Source organism: Sinocyclocheilus anshuiensis, unplaced genomic scaffold, assembly GCF_001515605.1.
Source record: "Sinocyclocheilus anshuiensis isolate Anshui unplaced genomic scaffold, SAMN03320099.WGS_v1.1 scaffold535, whole genome shotgun sequence".
NCBI lineage: Eukaryota > Metazoa > Chordata > Actinopteri > Cypriniformes > Cyprinidae > Sinocyclocheilus > Sinocyclocheilus anshuiensis.
This window is the reverse complement of record NW_015551063.1, coordinates 1,717,728-1,740,622: the sequence shown is the minus strand read 5'-3', so window position 1 is coordinate 1,740,622 and position 22,895 is coordinate 1,717,728. Positions and strand designations below refer to the sequence as shown.

Here is a 22,895-nt window from a genome sequence, read left to right as displayed (position 1 = left end):
ACAGTAAGTCGTCAATCATTCTTTTAGCAACCATCCCAAATTTGCTCCGTCCCCTTCCTGTCTTCCGGATTATATTTCCACAGCATGAAGGTAAGATCTGATTTATGAATGAACTGCTCGTTTTAAAATCTTCCAGGTCTACTGACATTTGTCATGACATCCGCTTCAAAACATTACAATGTTCATGACAACTTTCATTAACTCAACAATAAGTAAATCCACTTCACCAGCTAATTCTTCAGCAGCGATGCTACAGAACTATACAGAGCTACCGCAAAAACGGAAGTTCAAAGACAAAATTCTAAAGATGGCTGTGCACTTGTTTCTCTGACGCATAAGGTCTATAGGCCTCTTTAGGTTAACTAGGTTGTTCTGCGCTTTTTTGTTTTCTATCTTACAAAATATCCCGTCATTTTTTGTCGGGCCTGTGAACTGTCCGAATAAATCAAACTGAATCACGAACAATTTCAGACCTTTTTGCAAACCCCTTTGACTGCAAATGGGGATTCATTTGCAAATCTGCATCGCTAGTTCTGATTCTAAACAACTAATAGAAAATACACATGATTTGATTGATAAAATATTATCAGAGAAAATGATTAGGTCAGTAAACATGAATCCCATTGATACATAATGATTTGTCAGTATGTTTACTGGTGTACAGTGATGTTTCATCTAAACAAGCAAACAAAGAAACAAACAGAAAAAACAGCTAAAAACCAGCCTAAGCTGATTAGCTGGTTTTAGCTGGTCCTCCAGCCTCGTCATAGCTGGTCAGCAGGCTGGTTTTAGAAGGGTTTTGACCACTTCTTTAGCTGGTCAGGCTGGGAGACCAGCTAAAACCAGCTACTTCCAGCTTAAACCAGCTAAGACCAGCCAACTCGCTTAGGCTGGTTTTAGCTGTTTTTTTTCAGCAGGGAAACCAGACAGACAATGACAACCCGCTCAATATGAGGGTCTCGCACTATGGAGGGTATTTGGAAGGACTTTATGTTCCGCAAACTCATAAGTAAGAGTCTGTCTGTGAACAAGCCCTGAAGCACATTACTCCAGACTCTGTCTCTCTCTCTCTCTCTCTCTCTCTCTTTTGTGAACTACAGAGGTAGCTGAGTCTTTTTCTTGACTCACTGGACCTGGCGTATCCTCAAACAGAAAGAGAAAAAAAAATAAAAAGTACATTCCAGCCTATTGGCTGTTCTAGAGTATGAAAATCAATGGCGTGTATGAAAAGCAACGGACAATCATATTCCTAAAACGTTTTCATAAACAAAAACAGCTAACTGATCAAAATAAATCACGCCTCTTAGTTCAGTCAGCTAATGAGGCAGTAGGGAAATATTTGCTGTTACTTCCAAATGCTTTTACTTGCTCATACTGCCCCCTCCTGGAGAATAATGGAGCACAGAATGTTTATTGTCATTCATTGGCCTTTCAGTGAGTCAGACTTCTTACCTAAATTGACCCCCTGATGAGAAACTAATTTCCCAGTCCTCAAAGGACATAATGGTCAGCACTTAACATAAATGACAAAGGTGACTCCCGCTGTTGACCATCACACTACAAATGACGGGGATCAGGAGACAAGGGACTAAATTAGCCTTTTCTGGTCTCCTAGTGAGTGATTCAGCTGTACTCATTTTAAATGAATGATTCTGAATTAAATAAAATATCCACTCTTAAGGGATTTCTCCTTAACTTTGTCCAAAGACAGATGTTTCTACTAAATATACACAGTATGCAAGTGGAGAGTAGTGATATCATTACTGTGAGAAAACAATCATTTCTCAAAGGCCTGTTGTTTGGGCCTGGAACATATGATTTATTATGATTATATACTATAAGTTTTTTGATTACTATTTTTCTGTCAGGATGAAAACATGTTCATTCTAAAAAGGAATTTCTTGACACCCTACTCTTGTTTAGAGCAGTTGTGGTTAGAGGACAGAATAACAGGTTGCTGTTTCTGTGTGCTGGAGTTTGTTTTATAAGGTTGGGCTGTTATCTGTTGCCATAGCAATGTAAAGCTGACCTGTAACGCGTGTGCAGCCTCCGTTCTCTTGTGTCGAATTGAATTTTTTTTCTCGGAAGGAGTTGCAATTTACCAACATCAATAACCAGGAAACCACAGCAGGGGAGGTTGGAATCTAACATGCATTCGTGGAAGATTTATGTATGAAATACACTAAATGCCAGAAAATAAAATGTGTGCATAGTCACGATTTTTTGCTTTCTCAATTGCTTGTGCAAAAGTTACATTAAATATCTTTGCTACCCTGTCAACATATAGACCATTCTAAGAACAATTTAAGAAGATTTGTGATGCTGTTACAGGAAAAGTAGCTCTGAAACTGTTAAATCTATAGTAGCATGTAAAGGGAACATTTCTTTTTTTTTAACAGTGTATTTATTGCGCTTTGTGCTTTTATTTAAAAGTATGTCTGTACGCCTACTATAAATGGCAATAGAGGTAAATAAGTACAGTATAGGGAGTGACAGTCAGTAATAACACCATACGTTTAACTAATTAGAAGTAAGACTTACAGGAAAAAAATAAAAGCAATTTTGAGGTAAGAAAAAAAATGTCTGGCTTATAATTTGATTTGTGATCATGTCAATAAATGTAATTCATCCACACAAGCCTTTTCTTTGCACGTTTAAAAAAAATGTAAATGTTGTGACCTACTAGAAAATGACTAACAATGTCACGTGTTATGATTTTTAAATTGGACTTACAGGAAAAAAATAAAAGCAATTTTGAGGTAAGAAAAAAAATGTCTGGCTTATAATTTGATTTGTGATCATGTCAATAAATGTAATTCATCCACACAAGCCTTTTCTTTGCACGTTTAAAAATAATGTAAATGTTGTGACCTACTAGAAAATGACTAACAATGTCACGTGTTATGATTTTTTAAATTGCTAGCCTTCATGTATTTGTACTAGTGCTGTCATACGATTAATCTCAATTAATCACATCAAAAATAAAAGTTTTTGTTTACATGATATATGCGTGTGTACTGTCATGTGTATATTTATTATGTATATATAAATACACAAACATGCATGTATATATTTGAAAAATATTTACATATATATATATATATATATATTCATATGTAATTTATACTATTTTTGTATATAAATAAAACATATTTTTCTTAAATATATACATGCATGTGTGTGCGTTTATATATACATATACACATAACAGTACAAAGGCATTATGTAAACAAAAGTGCTTGACAGCACTAATTTTTACAATATTTGTATGTCTTCAATTTTATTTGCTGTTCTGATTTAAATCTGTTTGTTGGTAAATCATTGTTTTTTCCCCCCTAATGGCTAAAATGAAACAAGGGTAGGAGTTGTATATGACATAATGACATTAAAATACAGAATATTAAAACTTTCCATGTTTCCTATTGGTACAACACTCGAGTAATCTGTAGTTGTCTATAAATCTAATTGTATAGAAAAAAAAACCCGTTTTAAAATTAAGATTTAAAATATTATAAGTGAGTTCTAAACTTTGACTGGCATGCATGAATGGTTTTATACACAAACATACAACGAGGGTCTATACAATTTCGAAAACATTATTTAACGTCTAAATTTAGATGTAATCTACATAGATTTAATAAGCATCCCCAGGCGACCACGCGATGTCTCTGTTTCCCAAGTAACAGCTCGCGCACAACCGGGGTGAAGCACGCGTTTTTACCTTGACAACGCTTTGTCATCTGCATTATTACCCTACTGCAGTGCGTGCGTTTAATCGATATCGATGATAATCTTTCTAGGAAATCAACGCGCCATCTCACAGATGCAGCTCTGCAGCATTCATCCGGGTTATCATGCGAATGAGAAAAGCAGTTGTCTCACTTCTGTTGATTAAGCTCACCTCGCTCGCGCGGCATGATCGGAATGCGTGACGCGGGGCCTGTACCTGAGCGCGAGGACCGTAAGAACAGGTGATACTGAAGGTTTTGCGAGCAACATCAGTCAGTGTCGCGTTCGAGTTCATTTGTTTAACTCAACAGAGCGTTGTCATGTTTGTGGTCGCGGTGTTTCACCGTTCTGCGTCCGAGGAATCAACGCTGTAAACACGTACAGGTAAGAACGCAGGTGAGATGCAAACGTGTAGCTGATCCATTTAACTATAAAATCGAGACTTCACGCGGTGTCAGCCATAACATTCACTCAAAATGAAAGTCCTGTCATTATTTACTCAGTCATTGTCTGTCAAACCCGTTTGACTTTCTTTTTAACGTGGAATACAAATGGAGATGTTGGACAGAAAGACAGTCTCAGTCAATATTTACATTTATTGTCTGGAAAAAGATGTATTAAAAATGAAAAGCTGTCTGTCACTAGCATCCTCCTTAATATTTCTTCATTTGCGTTCCTCGAAAGAAAGTTACGGGTTTGAAACAACACGAGTGTGAGAAAATAGTAACAATTATTTTTATTTTTTTTACAAAAGTATTTTTTTTTTCGTATTCATGGATTCAAATAAATATAACTGCTCAGATGTCGAGTTTCTTAATATAGTTTTATTATAGGGCTAATTATGTATCATGTTATAAGTGCAAATGTTTTGACGTATATATGAGGTTTATTCTTCATATTCAGTTCATTCCATGAATTAAAGTGTTTGATTCTTATATGAAAACTCACCGTAGAAATCCATGGCTAATATAGGTCAGTAGAGGACTTTTTCTTGTATGTTTTGTGTTATCACTAAAGGTGTGTTGTATGTTGAAACCATACTCCTAGTGTATAGTGTTGTGTGTATTTTTCTTGGTGTTATGTTACTAAATAAACTAAAAAACAAATTTAAAAAAAAGACTGAAAAAAACCTCCACGTTCCACATAAGGCTGCAGTCTGAGAGGATTTGTGCAAACCTGAAGCAGTGACAGCAGTATCTTCAGTGTAACATGCTATACATCTTCTGAAACTAGTTTAAAGTTGGCATGAAATGAAAATTCACCCTATCAATTTACCTCAAATTTTTATTGAATATGAAGTTCCAATTATAGGACAAAGACAAACTATTGGACTGTTTTTGCATCGCCGCTAAATTATTTGTGTAAACAATTGTAAGAATTAAATAAGTTCCTGCTTTGCTAGGTAATATAATAACTAAACCAAGTATTTGCCAACATTTCGCTGAGGGATATTATTAAGAACTTTAACCAAAGTTTCTTCCTCTGAAGTACTAAAAGTATCATTAATGGAATAATTCAAGAACTGAGTCGTTCTGAGAATTCTGAATCAGAATCATTCATTTCTTTATGATTTCCATGCCTTTAGCCATCCAGAAACCTACGCAGCTCTTATCAGGATGTGTGACGTGATCGTGTTGTGATCGTAGCTAATCATTATAAACACTCTTTTTGACAATAGACCTTTTTTTGCCCGCAAAATTTTGCTTGTGTGATCATACTTGTAGTTTTTGGCGAATTTGTGAGTTTTAATGTGTTTGAAAGACAAAAGCCTTCCAAAGACAATGAGTTGTGTGGATATTATGTAATCATGGAATCAATAAAAAAGTAACTAGTCTGATTACAAGTATTTTAAAATGTAATGCAATCTAATTACAAGTACTCGATTGATGGAATCTGATTACATGTAATCATGTACTACCCAGCACTGGTCTCAAACTTATATAGACCATAAGCTTCAAGGTTTATGGTCTCAATTTGTATCAATTTTAACCTATAATCTCGATGTTAAAAACACATCATGTCCATTTACACCATAGAGTTGTATCTGAAACAGTTGGTTTAATGGCTTTTGCTCCTGACCATCAAGTTGGCGAGTTATTTCCTGGCCACATGGGGCTTTTGTTTACTGCTGTTGAGTGTGTGTGTGTGTGTGTGTGTGTGTGTTGTGCACCAGCTCTTGAACTCCTGCCATCCAATCGGCTTCATCCTGCACAGGCGTCACTTCCTTCCCAAAGGCTACTGCAGTCAATCTGTGTATTCATCAAAGTGTGTGTATCTGCAGTGGTCCTATCCGGAGCCCCACTGCTAAAATCCCACCTCCCCCCGGCTCAGTCCTCCCAGCTGACCCACCCATCCCCCCCTTCCCTCACACACCCGTGCCACATGAGGCCCTGCAGTGTGACTCAGTGGACAAACTTACAGCAGTCTGAGAGTCTGGGTCAGGCTGTCCCAAGCCGCACACCTCATTTTGCCTGCGCAGGAGACACCAGTGGTTAGTCTTTCCCATTCTGTAAAGGTAATGATGCATTTGGTTGTTTTCTTGTGATTGTTCTTGCAGTAAGCCTGTCATTTCTTTACTCCTTCTTAAGTAGGGCTTCGTCATACTGCAGTGCAGCACTGTTAGAGCACTCAGTGCGTGAGCGTATGCGCTGCATGCGCTACATGCTGAGTTTGTGGTTTTCGATTTGAGTGTGCTGGCCTTGAGCACTTGCTACAAGTATGTTGTTTCCTTATTAATGGCTACGGATGTGGTGAAGTTTGTGCTTAAGGGTGTTTGTGTAGAGGTGCTTGCAGTTTTATGTGCATGCGGGTGTAGCTGGAATTGTAACAGAGGTGTTGATGATACATGAACCTTTCATTATCAATGGCTACACAAATATAGTAAAGTTTGCTTTGTCAGACTTTGACCTCAGTTGTATTGAGTTTGTTTCTCTGTGGGTCTCTATGTATGTTTTAATGATTTTATTCTAATGAACTAAATGGCAATTAAAAGCTGTCTTTAGTAGCGTCTTTAGACACATGGTGTTTCACCCCATGGGTAGGCAACAATACAGAGCACTCAGCCTTTTATGAGTGGTCCTTATAATGTCTGGTTTGTGTGTGTAATAGGCTTGATTGATGATCAGTTTTACCTTCTTTGTGATGAATGAGCTTAAAAGGTGAGTTCATGCAATGCAAGATCAGCATTCTTAAGGGGCTTTTATACTGACCGCTAATTGGCGCTACAAAGCAATTGGAAGTCATTCATTTTCAATGAGACTTCCCTATTTGAGTTCATATTTTTCAAATGTTCAGTAACTATCAGTGGAAAGCTGTAAGAATGTTTGCATCCATTATTATGGAGCTTTCATGTAATCAAGCTAGTATTGTTATTGTAATGCGTTTAAAAGTGTTAAATAATTGAGATAAAGCTGAAATATATATATATATACATACATACATACATATTTTGTATACTATTATAGTATATAGTTTATAGGAAAACTAACTGAAATAAGTTTTTTCAGCTAATATATATATTAGCTGAAAAAAACTTATTTCGGTTAGTTTAAGGCAAAATTTATAATTTTTGTTTTTTAGAGTTTGAGTTGAAGTACTAAAACGGAAATAAAAAATTAAAGCTGAATAAAATATTAATAATAATAATAATAAAACAAATATGTAAAAAAATATAAATAAAAAACACAAATTCACTATTAACTAATACTATAATAGTATACAAATAATATTAAAATAACACTGAATCAAGCAAGCTACAGTATTTTGTCCAAGTACATATGACAGAATTCACAGTTGCATTTTTTTTTTTTTGTGGCATTTTTATTTTGATAGGACAGTATAGCAGTGACAAGAAGCGAAGTAGGTGAGAGAGAGAGGGGGGCGGGATCGGGAAAGGTCCACAAGCCGGGACTCGAACTTGGGACGCCCAGAGCGCAACGGCACTATATGTCGGCGCACTGCCCACAAGGCTATTGGCGCCGACACAATTGCATATTTTAAGGGTTAAATACATGTGTGCATCCCCATCACACGTTCATATTGCATTTCATTTGAAATGTTTAACTTCCTGTTTAACTTCCTCTATTTTTCTTTTAGACATCCCTGCTATGGCAAATTCCCTGAAGGCAAATGTAACACTGAAGGCAGAGAAGGAGATCAGAGAGGAGAAAGAGGGAGCTAAAGAAATGGATGACACCTTGGATGAGCCTGCAGAGGAGGAAGAGGATGAAGAGGAGAGAAAGGCACGGGAGGCAGCAGCCAGAGAGAGAGCCGCTCAGAGGCAGCTCATGGCGATAGAGGAGCTGGTGCAGACAGAGAGGAACTACCTGAAACATCTGCAGCTCTGTACGGTCACCATCCACAACAACCTGCAGAAACTACAGGTAGACAAGTTCTCTAGCAGCCATTTTCAAACATTACATTGGTTAAATTGCAGTAAAAGTCCTGATTTATCTGGTATGGTGACACGTGTTATTCTTAAGACCAACAGCTTTCTGTGTTTTATACGTATTGCTTCTATCACCACTGAAATACAATTAAAGCACTCTGAAATCATTCTTATATTAATATAAACATTAACAATCTAATCAGATAATATAACAGTTATTTCTGTTAAAGCTGTAACACATGTTAACACATGGCCTCTAAACTGAAAAATCCAATTAATTTTCAGCAAACCTGCCATGTGTGTGTGTTGGTTCTTACATTACGTACAGGTCACAACTATTAACAGACAAGACCAAAGACCAAGCAAACATGTACTGTATATCAAACAATGTGCAAAAAAAGGTAGTATTTAAATAAAATAAAAAATAATGATGACAACAACATATTAAAAGAATAATCAAGAAAATTGTTTTAATATTATTATTTGAATCCATCTGAAAGGAATGAGAAATAAAACAGAAATAATGTTTTTTTTTTTTTATTATACTTATATTATTATTATTGAGTGTATACCTCATAAATGGGACTAAATGATTTAGCTTTGATAATATCATATTATTTGGGTCTCTTGCAGCCTCCTCCCCCAAACCTGGAGAACATGTTTCAGCACATAGATGAAGTGATGGATGTTTCCAGCAGACTCCTGAGCCTCCTCGACCAGACACAGATACATCAGAGCGACCCGAAATACCTGGAAACTGTCTGTGAGTACAGCTGGACAGGCTGGAATTTCTGGTTCACTTTCAGTTTACTTGTCACATTGTCCATGTGTCATGCCCACCCACAGGTCAAAATATTTTTACCTTGAGTGAAGAATCCAGAACTTGAATTTCAAGATGGGAATGATGATGTATAGAATGTTTCAATTTGTGTCCTTTTTGGAACTTGACAGTCTAAATAACCATACACTTACACTACTGTTCAGAAGTTTGGGGTTTGTAAGATTAAAAAAAAAAAAATGTTTTTGAAATAAGTCTCTTATGCTCACTAAGGCTGCATTTATTTGAACAAAATACAGTAAAAACAGTAATATTTTGAAATATTATTAAAATATTTAAATAGATGGTTTCTATTTGAATATATTTTAAAATGTAATTTATTCCTGTGATCAAAGCTGTATTTTCAGCATCATTACTCCAGTCTTCAGTGTCACATGATCCTTCAGAAATCATTCTGATATGCTGATTTGCTGCTCAATAAAAATGTATGATTATTTTCAATGTTGAAAGCAGTTGTGCTGCTCAATAATTTGTGGAAATTGTGATTTGTTTTTCCCAAGATTTTTTTTAAAAGAACGACAACTTTAAAAGTTCAAAAGAACAACATTTATTTGAAATAAATTGTTTAACATTATAAATGTATTTATTGTTGCTTTTGATCAATTTAATGTGTCCTTGCTGAATAATTATAATTTTTTTAAACACTGACCTCAAACTTTTGAACAGCAGCGTATGTTGTTTAGAAAAGATGTAAATCTTGTTGTATATTATAAATGATCTTATTCTTTCTCAGGTGACTCTTTTCTGAGTTTGTCTCAAGATATAGAGATGGCTTATAAAGAGTATCTTGCCAACTACAACAACATCACTGCTCTAGAGAACAGCTACAAACAGAAAGAGGCCCTTTGGGTGGAAATGATCCGAAGTGTCAAGTCATCTGCGTAAGTTCATAAACCACAACCTACCGAGGTTGTGTATAAATTGAACACTGTTGAGAGCAAAATGAGTCCTAGACAAATAAACGAGTGTGTTACCCAACAATCCTGTCATTTTTTTGATCCCTAATCTTGTCTGTCTTCAGTCCTGATGTGAATGCATCCACTCTGAGCTTCTTCCTGGTGATGCCAGTTCAGAGGATCGCCCGTTACCCACTGCTGCTCCAGACCATCCAGAAACACACAGACCCCGGGCACCCTGCCTACCCAAAACTGGAGCACACAGCTCATACTGCGGTCCAGATCAACTGCAGGATCAATGAATACAAACGCTTCCGTGAAGTCGGTGAGAACATGCCAATCCATCAGCACAGAGACATGAATAAAGTTGAGGTGAGTCGATTTGCATCATTATTCTCGTTCTCTTGACTGTCACAGCTGACAAATACAAGAAGACAGAGAACCTGACCATCAAGGACAAGATCAATCGGCTGAGTGGCCACAGCATTGCCAAGAAGACGGCCCGGTTCAGCCAGTACATAAAGCATGAGACAGGAATGGTGCCAAAGGTAACTGCCTAAGAACAATGCTTAGTGTAAACCGAAATGTTTGGCATGTTGAAAGAACCACATTGTTTCCACAAAGCCTCAGACACTATTGTTACATGAAATATTTTTACAATTATTTCTCAATTTATACTTTGTAATTCTATCCCATCATAGTTAAAGGATGAAGAATTTGATTCCCTTGCTGGCTTCTTCTTCGTCCTGGAGAGGGGCGTCTCAGAGCTTCATGACAACCTGGAGGCCTATCTCCACCATCTGCAGGTTTGGATTTAGCGTTCTTACTCTTAATGAGTATAGTTAAAAACTTAAAAAGAGCTGATCCTCTCATTTGTTTTGGTGTTCAATCAGTGTGAAACCAGTACGCCTGTGGATCAACCTCTTAAACACTTTCCATTGTTATTCCAGCTGCTTAATGAAAGGAAAATCTGTAGGAGGGTTGATCCCAGGGCAGATGGATGGGGTTACTGAAGATGATGGTTGCGCACTTGAAGTGTTTGTAAAGATTTATTTAACCATCTGAGCTCTGTTTCTGTGTACAGAGGTTCCTCAGCTGCAGACCAGAGGAAGCAGATCTTGATCTGGAAGGAGAGAAAACCGCCTTGTTCTCTAAAGAAATCACAGTGGCGCTCAGACAGTGGATCTACCCCTCATATGTAAGACCTTAAGCAGATTGCAGTTCCCATCCTTTAGATGTTCCTTTGGCCGATTAAAGCTGCAGTAAGTGGTTTTCTGAGAAAGGCTGTTAAAAGTAGATCGGACCGAGCACCAAAACACACTTGTAGTAAATCACCAGTAAGGGGCGTGTCCATTGTTGATGGGGGAGGTGCCTGTGTTGCATAGCATGTTTGTGAATTTGGGGGCGGAGCTATCAAGGTAGGGGTGTGTTTGTTTTGGTGATAATATCAGCAGCGTTTATCAGAAATCGCTTACTGCAACTTTAAGTTTTTGGGAGAAACTTAAAATCTTCAGCTCCGGGCTTCACAGCTTTGCAGTAAAAATTAGTATAAGACTTTAGTTATTAATTTGGTGTGAATGAAACAAGCCTGTGAGTGATAGATTTACAATCGACCCTTCACCACCCTAGTTACTGTTGTGTTGTTCGACAAGCCATTGCGCTCTCATGCCACACATCATGTTCTCACGCAGTGAAAAATACATTGCGGAGCAAAGAGGACACTGACAACGTGCTGACAGACAGACAGTTTGGTAACCCTAACATGTTTTGTCTTTTTTTTTTTCTTTTTTTAAGAAATTCAAACAATAAATGCCATTTTGTGGCTCTTCAGTGTGTGGTGACAGATCGCTGTAGTGCCTCACTTCAAGCGGCACACAAACCTCTTCCTCTTTACTAGTTATAGCACGAAATAAACATGAATGAACATCAGAAGGTATCTTGTTTCAACCGCGGAAAGACGTCAATACACGCCATTTTCAAGTTCAAGTCCACCGACTTTAATCTACTCTCTTGTCTGGTTTTTTTGTCGGACATAATGGCAGATTCACTGTTATGATTGGTCAGATCGCCTGTCAATCAAACTCCTGGCGAAGGGTGAATTCATTCTTTTTTCTTTTTTTTTGTAATGTAATTTTGTAAAAATGTAATTTTGTAGGCCAGCCTGGAAATTAGGATTCTAGGATCTAACTACAATTGCTAGAAGTAAAACGCTGAATTTATGCTATAAACCAACTAAACTACCCTCTCATGACTTTAACATCACCATCACTAAGTTTCCAACAATTCTTTCAATCTTAAGATGGAGAGTTTTAGTTAGAATAGTTTGAGTGTGATTTTAAACGCCATGAGGATGAAAAAGCAGACTAGTGAGTAGATGAGTTTACCTGTTTGCTGTGATGACGTTTGATGTCGCCAACAACCTCTTTTGTCCCATTAAGCCACTTGTTAGCTGCCACCTTTTCAAGACTGAAAACTTCAATAAGTCACGAGTTGGGTGATGCAGATTTATTTTATGTTGTAAAATTATTTGTGTGTGAAATTATTTTGAGTTTGTGTTACAGACCTTATTTCACACATTTAACCAAAAACTTAAACTAATTTAATCAAAAATCCCATTGACTTAAGGGTGATGGAACTGGAAGTGCAAAACTGCTAATTCATTTCCAGGCTTTAGTACTCATTCCTGCAGCGCTGTGTAACACACTGTACCTCTATCCCTCACTGCCTCGTTTTTGTACATGTCAAATTAAATATGGCATCTCTGACTAAAGTCAGGAACACCGACATTTGTCACAGCTTTTGTCATGAGACAGTATTTCTTCACTGTGGTCCGCCACGTTAGTATTTCTCCATACATCAATGTCTAATTCTGCTGGAACCAATGCTGCTGCAAAAACACCATGTATCATGTAAGGGTACAAATTTAGCCAAGATCTTTTAACTGTTTACCAGCCATTGACATTAAGGTTGAAATGGTTTACAACACCCATTTCAGTGGTATGCATCATATTTGAGAAGACAACAGTGGTTTATGCATTATTGCACTATATGTAACTTGTTTTTTTATAATAGTAATTGATTAAACATCTCTGGTATCTTGCCTTCTGAACCTACTTTGTACATCTCGCTCACAGGATGAGCGTTTGAAGACTTTAGTCTTTAAGCCCTTGAGCTCACTGCGGGAACTGATGGCAGGACCACGTAACCTCATCCGCAAACGTCAGGACAAGCTTCTGGACTATGAGCTAATCGAGGAGAAGAGTAACCTGAGCTTTGAGGAGCAAGCCATAGCGAACACCTACAAGACCATCAACACTCTCCTGCTGACCGAGCTGCCGCAGTTCAACAGCAAAGCCCTGCAGCTCCTGTGGGCCACGCTAGAGGCCTTCAGCTGCCTGCAGAGAGACCTGGCGGCTGATATGGAGCAGCTGGCCACCAGCTTCACCCATCAGGTACTTTTTACAGAAGAAGCTAAAATACTGAGGGTTTTACTGAATGTTGAGGACAAAATCCAGTAAGCTTTAGAGATAAACAGGTGAATATTTAATTTCTACAGTACCTAATTCTAGAGAGAATCAAAATGTCCACTGCCTGGTCAAAAAAAAGTCGCCATCTGGATTCAAATAAGCAAATACTTGAGATTTTAGAATTTAATCATTATTGCAGTGATTAATATGTTTCTGGCATGTTGTATTCAAACAACATTGTCAGAAGACATACTTCAGTATGACAATATCAAGATTCAATGGACCCAAATTGTGAGAGGTTGGCCTGGCCACCACAGAGTCCTGACCTAAACCGCATTGAAAGTCTTTGAGATGTGCTGGAGTTGACTTTACACTGTCATGCACTCTAATATTTAGTTGGAGTGCCTTTAACTTTGATGACGTTGTGCATTCTTTTTTGCATTGTTTGCAACATCACAACATTAATTTTCGTCAAGGGTTGCATTAGTTTTTGGCTGAGATCTTGTATTGACAATGGGAAAGTCGAACCACTCTGTAAAGTCGACTCAAGTACATTCTAAAGACTTGAAAATGACAGTATGTGTTTGAGTAAAATGTAATTTTTGTTTTATTCTGTAAACTACTGATGACATTTCTTCCAAATTTTAAATAAAAATGTTGTCATTTAGGGCATGAAATGACTATTGGTCAAAATAACAAAAAAGATATGCCGTGTTTTCAGACATTTTTATATTCATTTTTAGACAATACAATACCAATGGTTTAACTTTAGTTAAGAAAGTTAAGAAATCAATATTTGGTGGAATAACCCGGATTTTCAATCACAACAAATGAAAACATTTGTTATTTTGACCAATTGTCATTTTCTGCTAAATAAATTAATGAAAAAAATAAAAATCTCTAAAAATGACTAATTTTATTTGAAATTTGAAAAAATGTTATCAGACCTTTATAGCATAAAACAAATATTAACATTTTAGTCATATATATGTGTGTGTGTGTGTGTGTGTGTGTGTGTATATTAAATACAAATTAATTAAATACAAAACAAATACTGCCAGATAAATTTGCAATTTAATAAATATTTACAAAAAATCTTAATGGTACAAAACAATTTTTATTATTTTCTTTTTCATGCAAAATATTTTTTTATTATTATTCTTATTATACTTATTTATTTTTTACACTTGTTCTTCATAGGATTCTTGAGGTTTTCTTTCACAGTCATGTAGGTCTCATCCTCGTGATTTTAGTTACACTTGAATACCCATCAGTTTCAGAAAATGTTGGACATTCTGTGCAGTAATCCACCATTGAATGGCAGCGCAAGCATGTGCTTGGAAAAGTGTTATTAAATTTAGCTGTTTGCAGGCTGGCAGTGTTTATGAATTGCTCTCTGTCTCCGGGCAGCTCCCACACAGTCATTTGGAGGATGGCGAGTTCTGTAAGTGGGCAGAGACTTCGGTGCTGGAGGGTTCGAGGAGGATGGAGAGCCTGTGTCAGAGTGTTCAGGATGAGCTCAATGCTCCCATTGTGCAGGTCAGTTTCAATACAGAGACACACTGTTGTCGGGTGGAGACGTCTTCCTACGGGACAGTTTGGTTCCCCTTGGTGCCTGTGTACAGTGCTGGAATAAAGCCACAGCCATTCATTCATCTTGATATAGTTTAGCCCTCATGTGTTCTGCATCAGTCTATCATTAATTATAAACATACCTTAGTAAAATATGTTCTGTCCTGGGGTCACTGTATTATGGGTGGCCCTAAACAGCTGCCTTTCATTTAGTCAAATTCAAATGCAAATTACTTTGAAAATATACTACCGGTCAGAAAGACTGAATCTACTGATTCTTTATTATTAATATCACCCACATTTTAGAATAATATCAAAATAATTAAACTCTCTTATATTATAAATGAAATTATGAGAAATATACTACTGTTCAAATGTTAGAGGTCTGTAAGATTTTGAATTGTTTTTGAAAGAATTACGTTCACTAAGGCTGCATTTATCAAAAACACAGTAAAAACAGTAATATTATGAAATATTGCAATTTTAAATAACTGTTCATTTTAATACAGCTTACAATGTAATTTATTCCTGTGATCAAAGCTGAATTTTCAGCATCATTACTCCAGTTTTCAGTGTCACATGATCTTCAGAAATCATTCTAATATGCTGATTTGATGCTTAAAACCCCAAACTTTTGAATGGTAGTGTACTGTATGTGTTTGGGATGGGGCTTGAGTTTATCCATCAGGAATTGATTGGTTCGTGTTGTTTATTTATTTTATTTAATGCAGGCAACTGAAGAAAGTCAAAATATTTGCCTATTCTAAGATTTGAAAAAAAAAAAAAAAAAAGTAATATCATTGGACAAATGAAATGGGTCAAGATTAAATATCAGAAAATAAAAGCTGTTTGAGAGAAGAATATGAGAACAGATTGTTTATTAAAGCAACCTTAGAGCAATTTGCACTGATGAATAATGCATATTAAAACCAGGAGCATTTAGTAGATAAAATAGGGTCAATTATGATTCATGTAGAAATTTTTATCTCTTCTTCTTTTGACAGCATAAACAGAGACGGCACCGTTGTCATGTTTCATATTTCAGAGCAATATTAATATTGTGTGCTGGTATGACTTCTCTGTTTGTAATGTCATGTTATATCATGTCATGGACATCACTACAGCTAATAACAAACAGATGTCATTTCCCAGAGTCTCAGTGACTGATTCTAATCAATATCATGTCTGCCATCATAAAGACATCAGTCCTGATGAGTTTAAGGAAAAGGCAGGAGGATCAAACAGAGAGATGCTCTGTAATCTTCACAAGTACTGCGTGTTTGCTGACAGGGATCAGAATGTAGATCACAGATGCAAATCCTTAGAGTATCATGCTCTCGTATTCACTTCCCGTCTCCGTTTCTCAGTTCAAAGTGATCCAGCACTATAATTACTGCACTTTAGTGGTTCAACGGATCACAAATCGGATCACATTACGGTTTTTGGCCCACAGATCGGATCATTTTTCGGATCAGCAAGAAAAGAAAAATATTTCAGAACCGCCAGATAAAAAATAAGAACAAATACACAAATTACAAGCATAGATAAATACAACAGAATATGTTACAAATAAAATAAGGTTGGTAATATTCAGATACAGAAATGTAATAATTAGGGAAAGTATGTGTATGTGTCTGTTCAGAGGATTCAGAAGAGGATTCAGTTCGGAGTTCTCGTGCCGTCTGAAACGCGTGTGCGCGGCGCGCTTCGTGTGTGTGTGTGCGGCTGTGCGCATAGAGAACATCGCGCGATCAATGAATCGAGTTCCCTTTCGCATTTTCTCTCTGGAATTGTTTAAAATTTGCTTGCTTGTGTAAATACGAACAAATTATAAACATATACTCTATTATGGTTAAATTTAGCAATTATTCCGCGGATCACATGCGTGCCGAACCGTGGGGCTTGGTCCGTACGGATCAACTACGATCCGATTAACCACTACTGCACTGCTACTCATTTCATGTACACTTGCATTTTAAATGTCATTTATTCTGCTCTATGTAATTTCACATTAAGTATGAGTAGGTAGGGAATCAGGGTTTTCTGATTCTTGTCTGTGTCGTCTCAGGCACTCAATGCCGTGTGTGAGCAGCGTCTCAAGGCTCTGACCGCCAAACACGGCTCGGAGAAGATCTACCAGCTGACAGGTCCTGTGGTGGGCACCCGTGACCTTGACCTGACCCTCAACAAGGGAGAGCTGGTAGCTGTCGTCAGTGAGATGGACACGCGAGGAGACCGTCGCCGCTGGCTGGTTGATGCAGGAGGTAAAACTGGCATGTGGAGAAATAAGTCATATTCCAGTTAAAAACAACTGAGCTGGTGTTAGTGTGAACAAGATTGCACCATAAAATAATCTTATATAATGCATACAAATGGACCTAAATTCCTGTTTGCACCAAGAATATACTGTAACATATTTAAATTAAATTCAAACAAAAGATATTTTCTTATTATATACAGGGTGTCTGCGAGTCCTTAAAAAGTCTTAATGTCTTAAATAACGTTTTCCTAATATAAGGCCTTAAAAAGTCTTCAAATGCCTTAAATTCGGATTCGATGGGTCTTAATTATTTTTGGTCTCATTACCGCTAAAATATCTTAAGTCTGACGGACCTAATGACTTTACAATCATTGGACAGACCGAAGATTTTTTCTTCCCACGGTAAGTTACTGCGTCATCAGAGAGAATTGCAGTAAGTTAGCAGAATACAGAATACAAGCTCGCGCTGAGGCTCACTCTGTTTGTCTCGAGACTTCAGAACAAATGAGTGTGACAGCACACATAAACTCAGAAGAAACACACTGAGGTAAAAATTCAAAATGTTTAGTTTATTCATAACATGATATAGTTAAATATCACCATGACATGTGAGCTATTTTGCTCTTACAGCAATGATATTTTGTTTTCTTTTTAATTTATACACATTAAATATTACATATGTATTGTAATAAAATGTGTATTTCCATGACAGGTTTAGGTCTTAAATGTCATATAAGGTGGTATTAAAAAGGTCTTAAAAAGTCTTAAATTTAACTTGTTCATGTCTGCAGAAACCCTGATATAAGCCCTTATGAACTTAAAGGGGTCAGTCACACTCTGTATAGCAAATTACAAACGATCTGATAATAGTTTACACTCACTTTAATGCTCAATAAAACTCATCTGAAAATACAGATAATACTTGCTCTAATACATCAAAAAATCTATCCGACCAAACTGATTTCATTTGCTTTAAAGCAAAATATAAACCATCTGATAATACAAATTACACTTACTTTATTGCAGTGATGTTTTGATAGCATGTGATATCTGTGAAACGGGAAAATGAGGTCTAATGACAATAATGGAGTTGTGCTGTAATAATAATAGTGCAGCTGTTGGAATAAAGTGGTGCTAGACTACATGTAGTGAAAGTTTATTTTAAACAATCACATATCGTCTACAATTGCTTTTCACATCACTTCTGTTGGTAACTTGGTTATTACAGCTCTTCCAACAGCCAGTTTCAGAAACACTTCTTTCCGTTCCTTTCCGTTTATATTTAATTCAATGTTTTATTTAATTGTTTTTTATTTTATTTTATTGCAGCTGAATGAAGGTATTTTGGCCTATGCTAAGATATAAAAAAATGATATCAGTCAGTGGACATACTTTTGTTATTGGTAATTTAAATTTTCAAGCAAGGATTAATAAAGCAAACATTCAAAGCTTAACTTGAAAAACTTGTGTAGTTTCTTTTTTATGTTTATTCATTAGGTTATATATATATATACATATATATATATATATATATATATATATATACATACATACATATATGCAAAATTCTACTATTTGTGTTAATTGACCACAATTCTTGCATTAGTACATTAATTGCTGTTGCAAGCCTTTGATAATGCTGTGAGGGACATCTGCTGGTCAAATACAGTTAAAGCACATCAAATCTGGTCTTATCAGTGTGCAGAATAGAAACACTGAAATGTGCAGGTTTGAATATCTTCATAAGATTTCTATTTTTTATTTTCTTCAGGCCCAAGGGGTTATGTGCCTGCCTTAAAACTGACACGCTACCACCAGATAACCGTTGACCCGCCGCAGTCTCCTCATCTGAAGGTCACACCCACCGGTCCAGGACCCCGAAGGCACTCCTACACACCCGGAGCCCAGCCGCTCCCAACCACCATGACCACGCTCTGTTTTCAGGTGACTGACACACATAGGCACAGAGACACAGGTGTTTTACTGACGGGTCATGAGGTCGACGAGTTACTCGGTCTGATTCGCGTGTCAAACAGAACGAGACCTTTGGAGATTGATGGCAGGTCTGCAGTATCTCATGATCATCAATCACACACACTTCAGCATTTGTAAATTCAGTATTGGAAGAACAGAAATGAACTGACGCTCCTTGTCAGCAGAAGTGACATACTCTATCACGGCCACCTACACAAGCACACGGCACCCACATACACAGCGATTCATCTGCCTGTCAAATGGTTCCCTATCATTGTGGCTTCATGTTTAAGAAAGCAGGTAATGTCGGCGCTTTTGCCTGTGACAGTGGGAGATACACGGCTGTTGTGTGACTGTTAAAATATGACATTTTTCTAGACAATCTTCACGGGTTGTTTATCGTTTTGACAGCAAATGGTAAACAGTCCGGCTATTACGACTCCCACATGAATTATATATCCAGGATTTGTTGCCTCGAGTGGAAATTATATAAGTTTGCATTTGCAAAGCATTTTTTTTTTTTTTTTTAAAAACAATATATTCTGAAGAATATGTGACTGGTGTTTACCCATGCAAAACTCCACAATGATGCTAGCATGCTGTGAGAGATTGCAAGGTGTTGCTTTCAGTATATTGCTAAGTGGTTGCATACTGGCTCAAAAAAAAAAAAAAACACTTACTAAATATGATTCAGGTCCCTTTTGAATATTTTTTTTCTAGTCACTTTTTTTATTGTAATTTAAACATTTGTATGTTTATTTATGTTATTATGAATTATTTTTGTTTATTATGCATCAAAACTAAAATTAATTATTATTTTTTTTAACCCAATGTTATTTTAGTTTTGGAGTCTTGAAAATGTATTTTAATCAGTTTTCAGTTTTTTATTTGTATTTCAATTAATGACGGCATGAAATGGAAATTCACCCTATATATTTTTTGAATGCATATTATTTATCTTATTGTGAATGATTCTTCCATTCAACCTTTGCACAGAACCAATTCCATCATACTTTTTTTATTCCTTGATAATCCATTACACTCAGATGCATGTCACAATACAGAAGAAAATATCTGCTGCTACTTCTGTTTGATTGCAGCTTTAATTTTGCCTTGACTTTAACATTTCAGGTTAGGGGTTTGTTTAAAACCCTATGAGCCAATATGATCAATAGTGATGCTATTCTTAAAAAGAAATGCCACTAATGAACATGATTCATAAGGCATTACTGATATTAACCACAAGGCGGAGCACTTTAATTTATCGTTTCAGATTTTCTTCAGAGCTCTTTTTCTGTCTCAAAACCCACCGACAACTTTAATTTCCTTATGAGTTAAAATAAACAGCCCACTCTTAACACTTGAAAATGTCTCAAGCACATTGTGCAACATTGAATACCACTTAACTTTCAAATCTAAAAAGATATATTCAACAGAGCACTCAAAAAGCACGTTTGTTCTCTAGACAGATTTGTTGTTTCAGTTTCGCTATTTGTGTGGGTTTTGGCAATAACAAACTGTGTTTTTGAATTTTATGCACTGTCAGTCTTTTCATCTAGTTTTTATAAGGGCAAAATCTCACAGAAGGCAACTTTTCCCATTACCAAGCATACTGAAACTCTCCGTTCTCCATCTGCAGGTGTATGCGGGCTATGACTTCACTGCGAGGAGCGCTCACGAGCTTTCTCTGAGGGCCGGCGAGCCAGTGCAGGTGGTGGAGCCTCACGATAAGCGTGGAAACAAGGAATGGAGTCTGGTGGAGGCGCGTGGCCAGAGAGGCTACGTCCCCTCTAACTACCTCGCCATCCTCCCCTCTGTGATCGTCTCACCCACCTTCCCTTATCGCTAGAATATCCTCGAGAGCACATCATCTGCTGCTGATACGACTGCTAGCCAGTATCCAAACACACACAGACCATGAGAAACACTTTCCCTGAAGGGCTCTTCATACGTGAGGGGGCGGATGGCTGCTGTTTGATGCGTCATTTGACTGGTGTATGTACTGGAGTGGTGCTTGGGCCCTGCTGTGGAGTGGTCATCCATATACTTGATCTCAGCTTTGCCTGGGGCTGTTACTGGTGGAGATCGTTTTATCCAATGAGAGAAGAGCTGCAGGGGCAGCAGACATGCTGTTGTAGCACATGGCTGCTGGTGGAGTTACAATTACCACTTGGAGCCACACCTCAGCTGTCCACTGGAATGACTCTTTTGGCGGGCCTGGTACTACTTTGCTATAAGAAATGGAGAATATCTGGGTTTTTACTGCTGAGAATGGATCTCATTTTATGAGTCAGACCACTTTTGCACTAGATGACTAACATGCAGACTTGAAGACAAGATCTTTCAAAACATTCTAACAGAATTCTTGCTTGTGCACCATTTTAATAATACTTGGTGGTTTTTAGTTATTAAAAATTGTACAGTGGATCTAAAAAGTATTTGGACACTTGGACATGCTTCAAATGTGTGCATGTCATTAATGCATAGATAACAAAATATCAATCCAACGGACATTTTTTTAATTTTTTTTTTTTAAATGCTCCAACACATTTTTAAAAGCAGAACTTTTCACAATTAAAAAGTTTGATGAATTCAAAATTATTAAACAATAGATATACTGCTCCAAATGAAGGCAAAAAAAATGGTCTGAACAACATAATGCCAATAGCAGCCGATATTTGACATTTTTTATGTTTGATTTAATAAGTGTTGGAAGACTTTTATTTTGACAGTGATGAAAACACCACACCAGACAAATGAAATCTCCTATTCTCCAAACTGGATGTGGGGGACAAACTTTAAATTCTTGATTTCAAGCTATGCTGCGCTATATCCAGTTGACTACTATGTCATATTCATTGTGCACTTTATATGAAATTGGCATTAGCTGGTCTTTATTTGCTAAAATATGATTCCAAGTGCACACACAGTGCACTGTTGATTACAGTGTTTACTTTTTTTAACATTTTTTTATTTATGAAAAATACTGTAATTTGATTACAGACTCAAGAAGTTGCTATATGAAGTATAAATCTTATTTTACAGATTTACTTTGTTCGATTAAGTTTTTTTGTTTGTTTCATTTTTTTTTTCATACTGATTACTTTTTTTCTAATTTTGTAAGTATTACCTAAAATAATTATAAATTTAAAGGCTCTCAAAGATATCAGCTTTGAGAATATCTATATCAGTCAAGCATGACAAACGTTAGTAGTTCATAGTTAATGTGATGAAATACACCTATGGTTATGATTTGCTTGCAGATGCTGGTTGGATTGATATTTACTTATTTATGCAATGGCGTTCATACATTTTTAATTGTGTCTTAAGTGTCCAAATACTCTTTGGAGCCGCTGTGGTGTGGATGTTGAAGACACTGTAACGATGTTGAATCTTTAAGCTACTCTTAACGCTTGCATGCAGATTCAGCTCTGGCTGCTGCATTGTGTTTGTATTGTGACCTCATAACCTCTGTGATGAAGAACTCAACCCATATCGAAAGATTCAAGAGTGCAGATGATTTGCTGCATTGTCCGTCATAGACAGCTGTCTGCCTGCAATTGCATCTGCTGTCCACTAGAGGCACCAGAGCATCCTCTGTGAAGACTGTTGTTGCTACCTTACTCAGTGTTGGGCTAATCCTCCAAACAGAGTCATATATTATTCATCTGATCCTCACAATCGCCTTAACAGGGATCCAGTGAGAGGCAGTTCATCTCCCGGCTGCTGTCCTCCTGGTGGTACCAACCCCTGAATATTGCATCATCTGTAC

At 36.9% G+C, this 22,895-nt stretch overlaps 1 protein-coding gene and 1 long non-coding RNA gene across 4 annotated transcripts; one reads left to right on the top strand and one right to left on the bottom strand.

Annotated features, from left to right (window-relative positions):
- Positions 1–314: 314 nt before the first annotated feature.
- On the bottom strand, positions 315–21,499 carry LOC107662024 (uncharacterized). The gene is made up of 3 exons (XR_001631165.1): positions 21,423–21,499; positions 5,648–5,653; positions 315–325 (listed from the first exon to the last, which is right to left on the bottom strand). It is a non-coding gene; the product is annotated as an uncharacterized LOC107662024 (long non-coding RNA).
- LOC107662023 (rho guanine nucleotide exchange factor 37-like) lies at positions 3,743–21,425 on the top strand. 3 transcript variants are annotated; one of them, XM_016451878.1, is made up of 14 exons: positions 3,743–4,113; positions 7,561–7,730; positions 7,825–8,111; positions 8,750–8,879; positions 9,688–9,835; positions 9,976–10,175; positions 10,268–10,398; positions 10,552–10,656; positions 10,935–11,048; positions 12,985–13,302; positions 14,728–14,856; positions 16,958–17,153; positions 18,921–19,093; positions 20,763–21,425. In XM_016451878.1, the coding sequence occupies exons 3-14, from the start codon at positions 7,836–7,838 to the stop codon at positions 20,970–20,972; spliced, it is 2,130 nt and encodes a 709-aa protein (XP_016307364.1). In that variant the 5' UTR covers positions 3,743–4,113; positions 7,561–7,730; positions 7,825–7,835; the 3' UTR covers positions 20,973–21,425. The 3 variants fall into 3 exon arrangements, with proteins under 3 accessions (XP_016307364.1, XP_016307363.1, XP_016307365.1); XM_016451877.1 differs by lacking the exon at positions 7,561–7,730; XM_016451879.1 differs by lacking the exon at positions 7,561–7,730 and having other exon boundaries at positions 3,961–3,971.
- Positions 21,500–22,895: the final 1,396 nt, after the last annotated feature.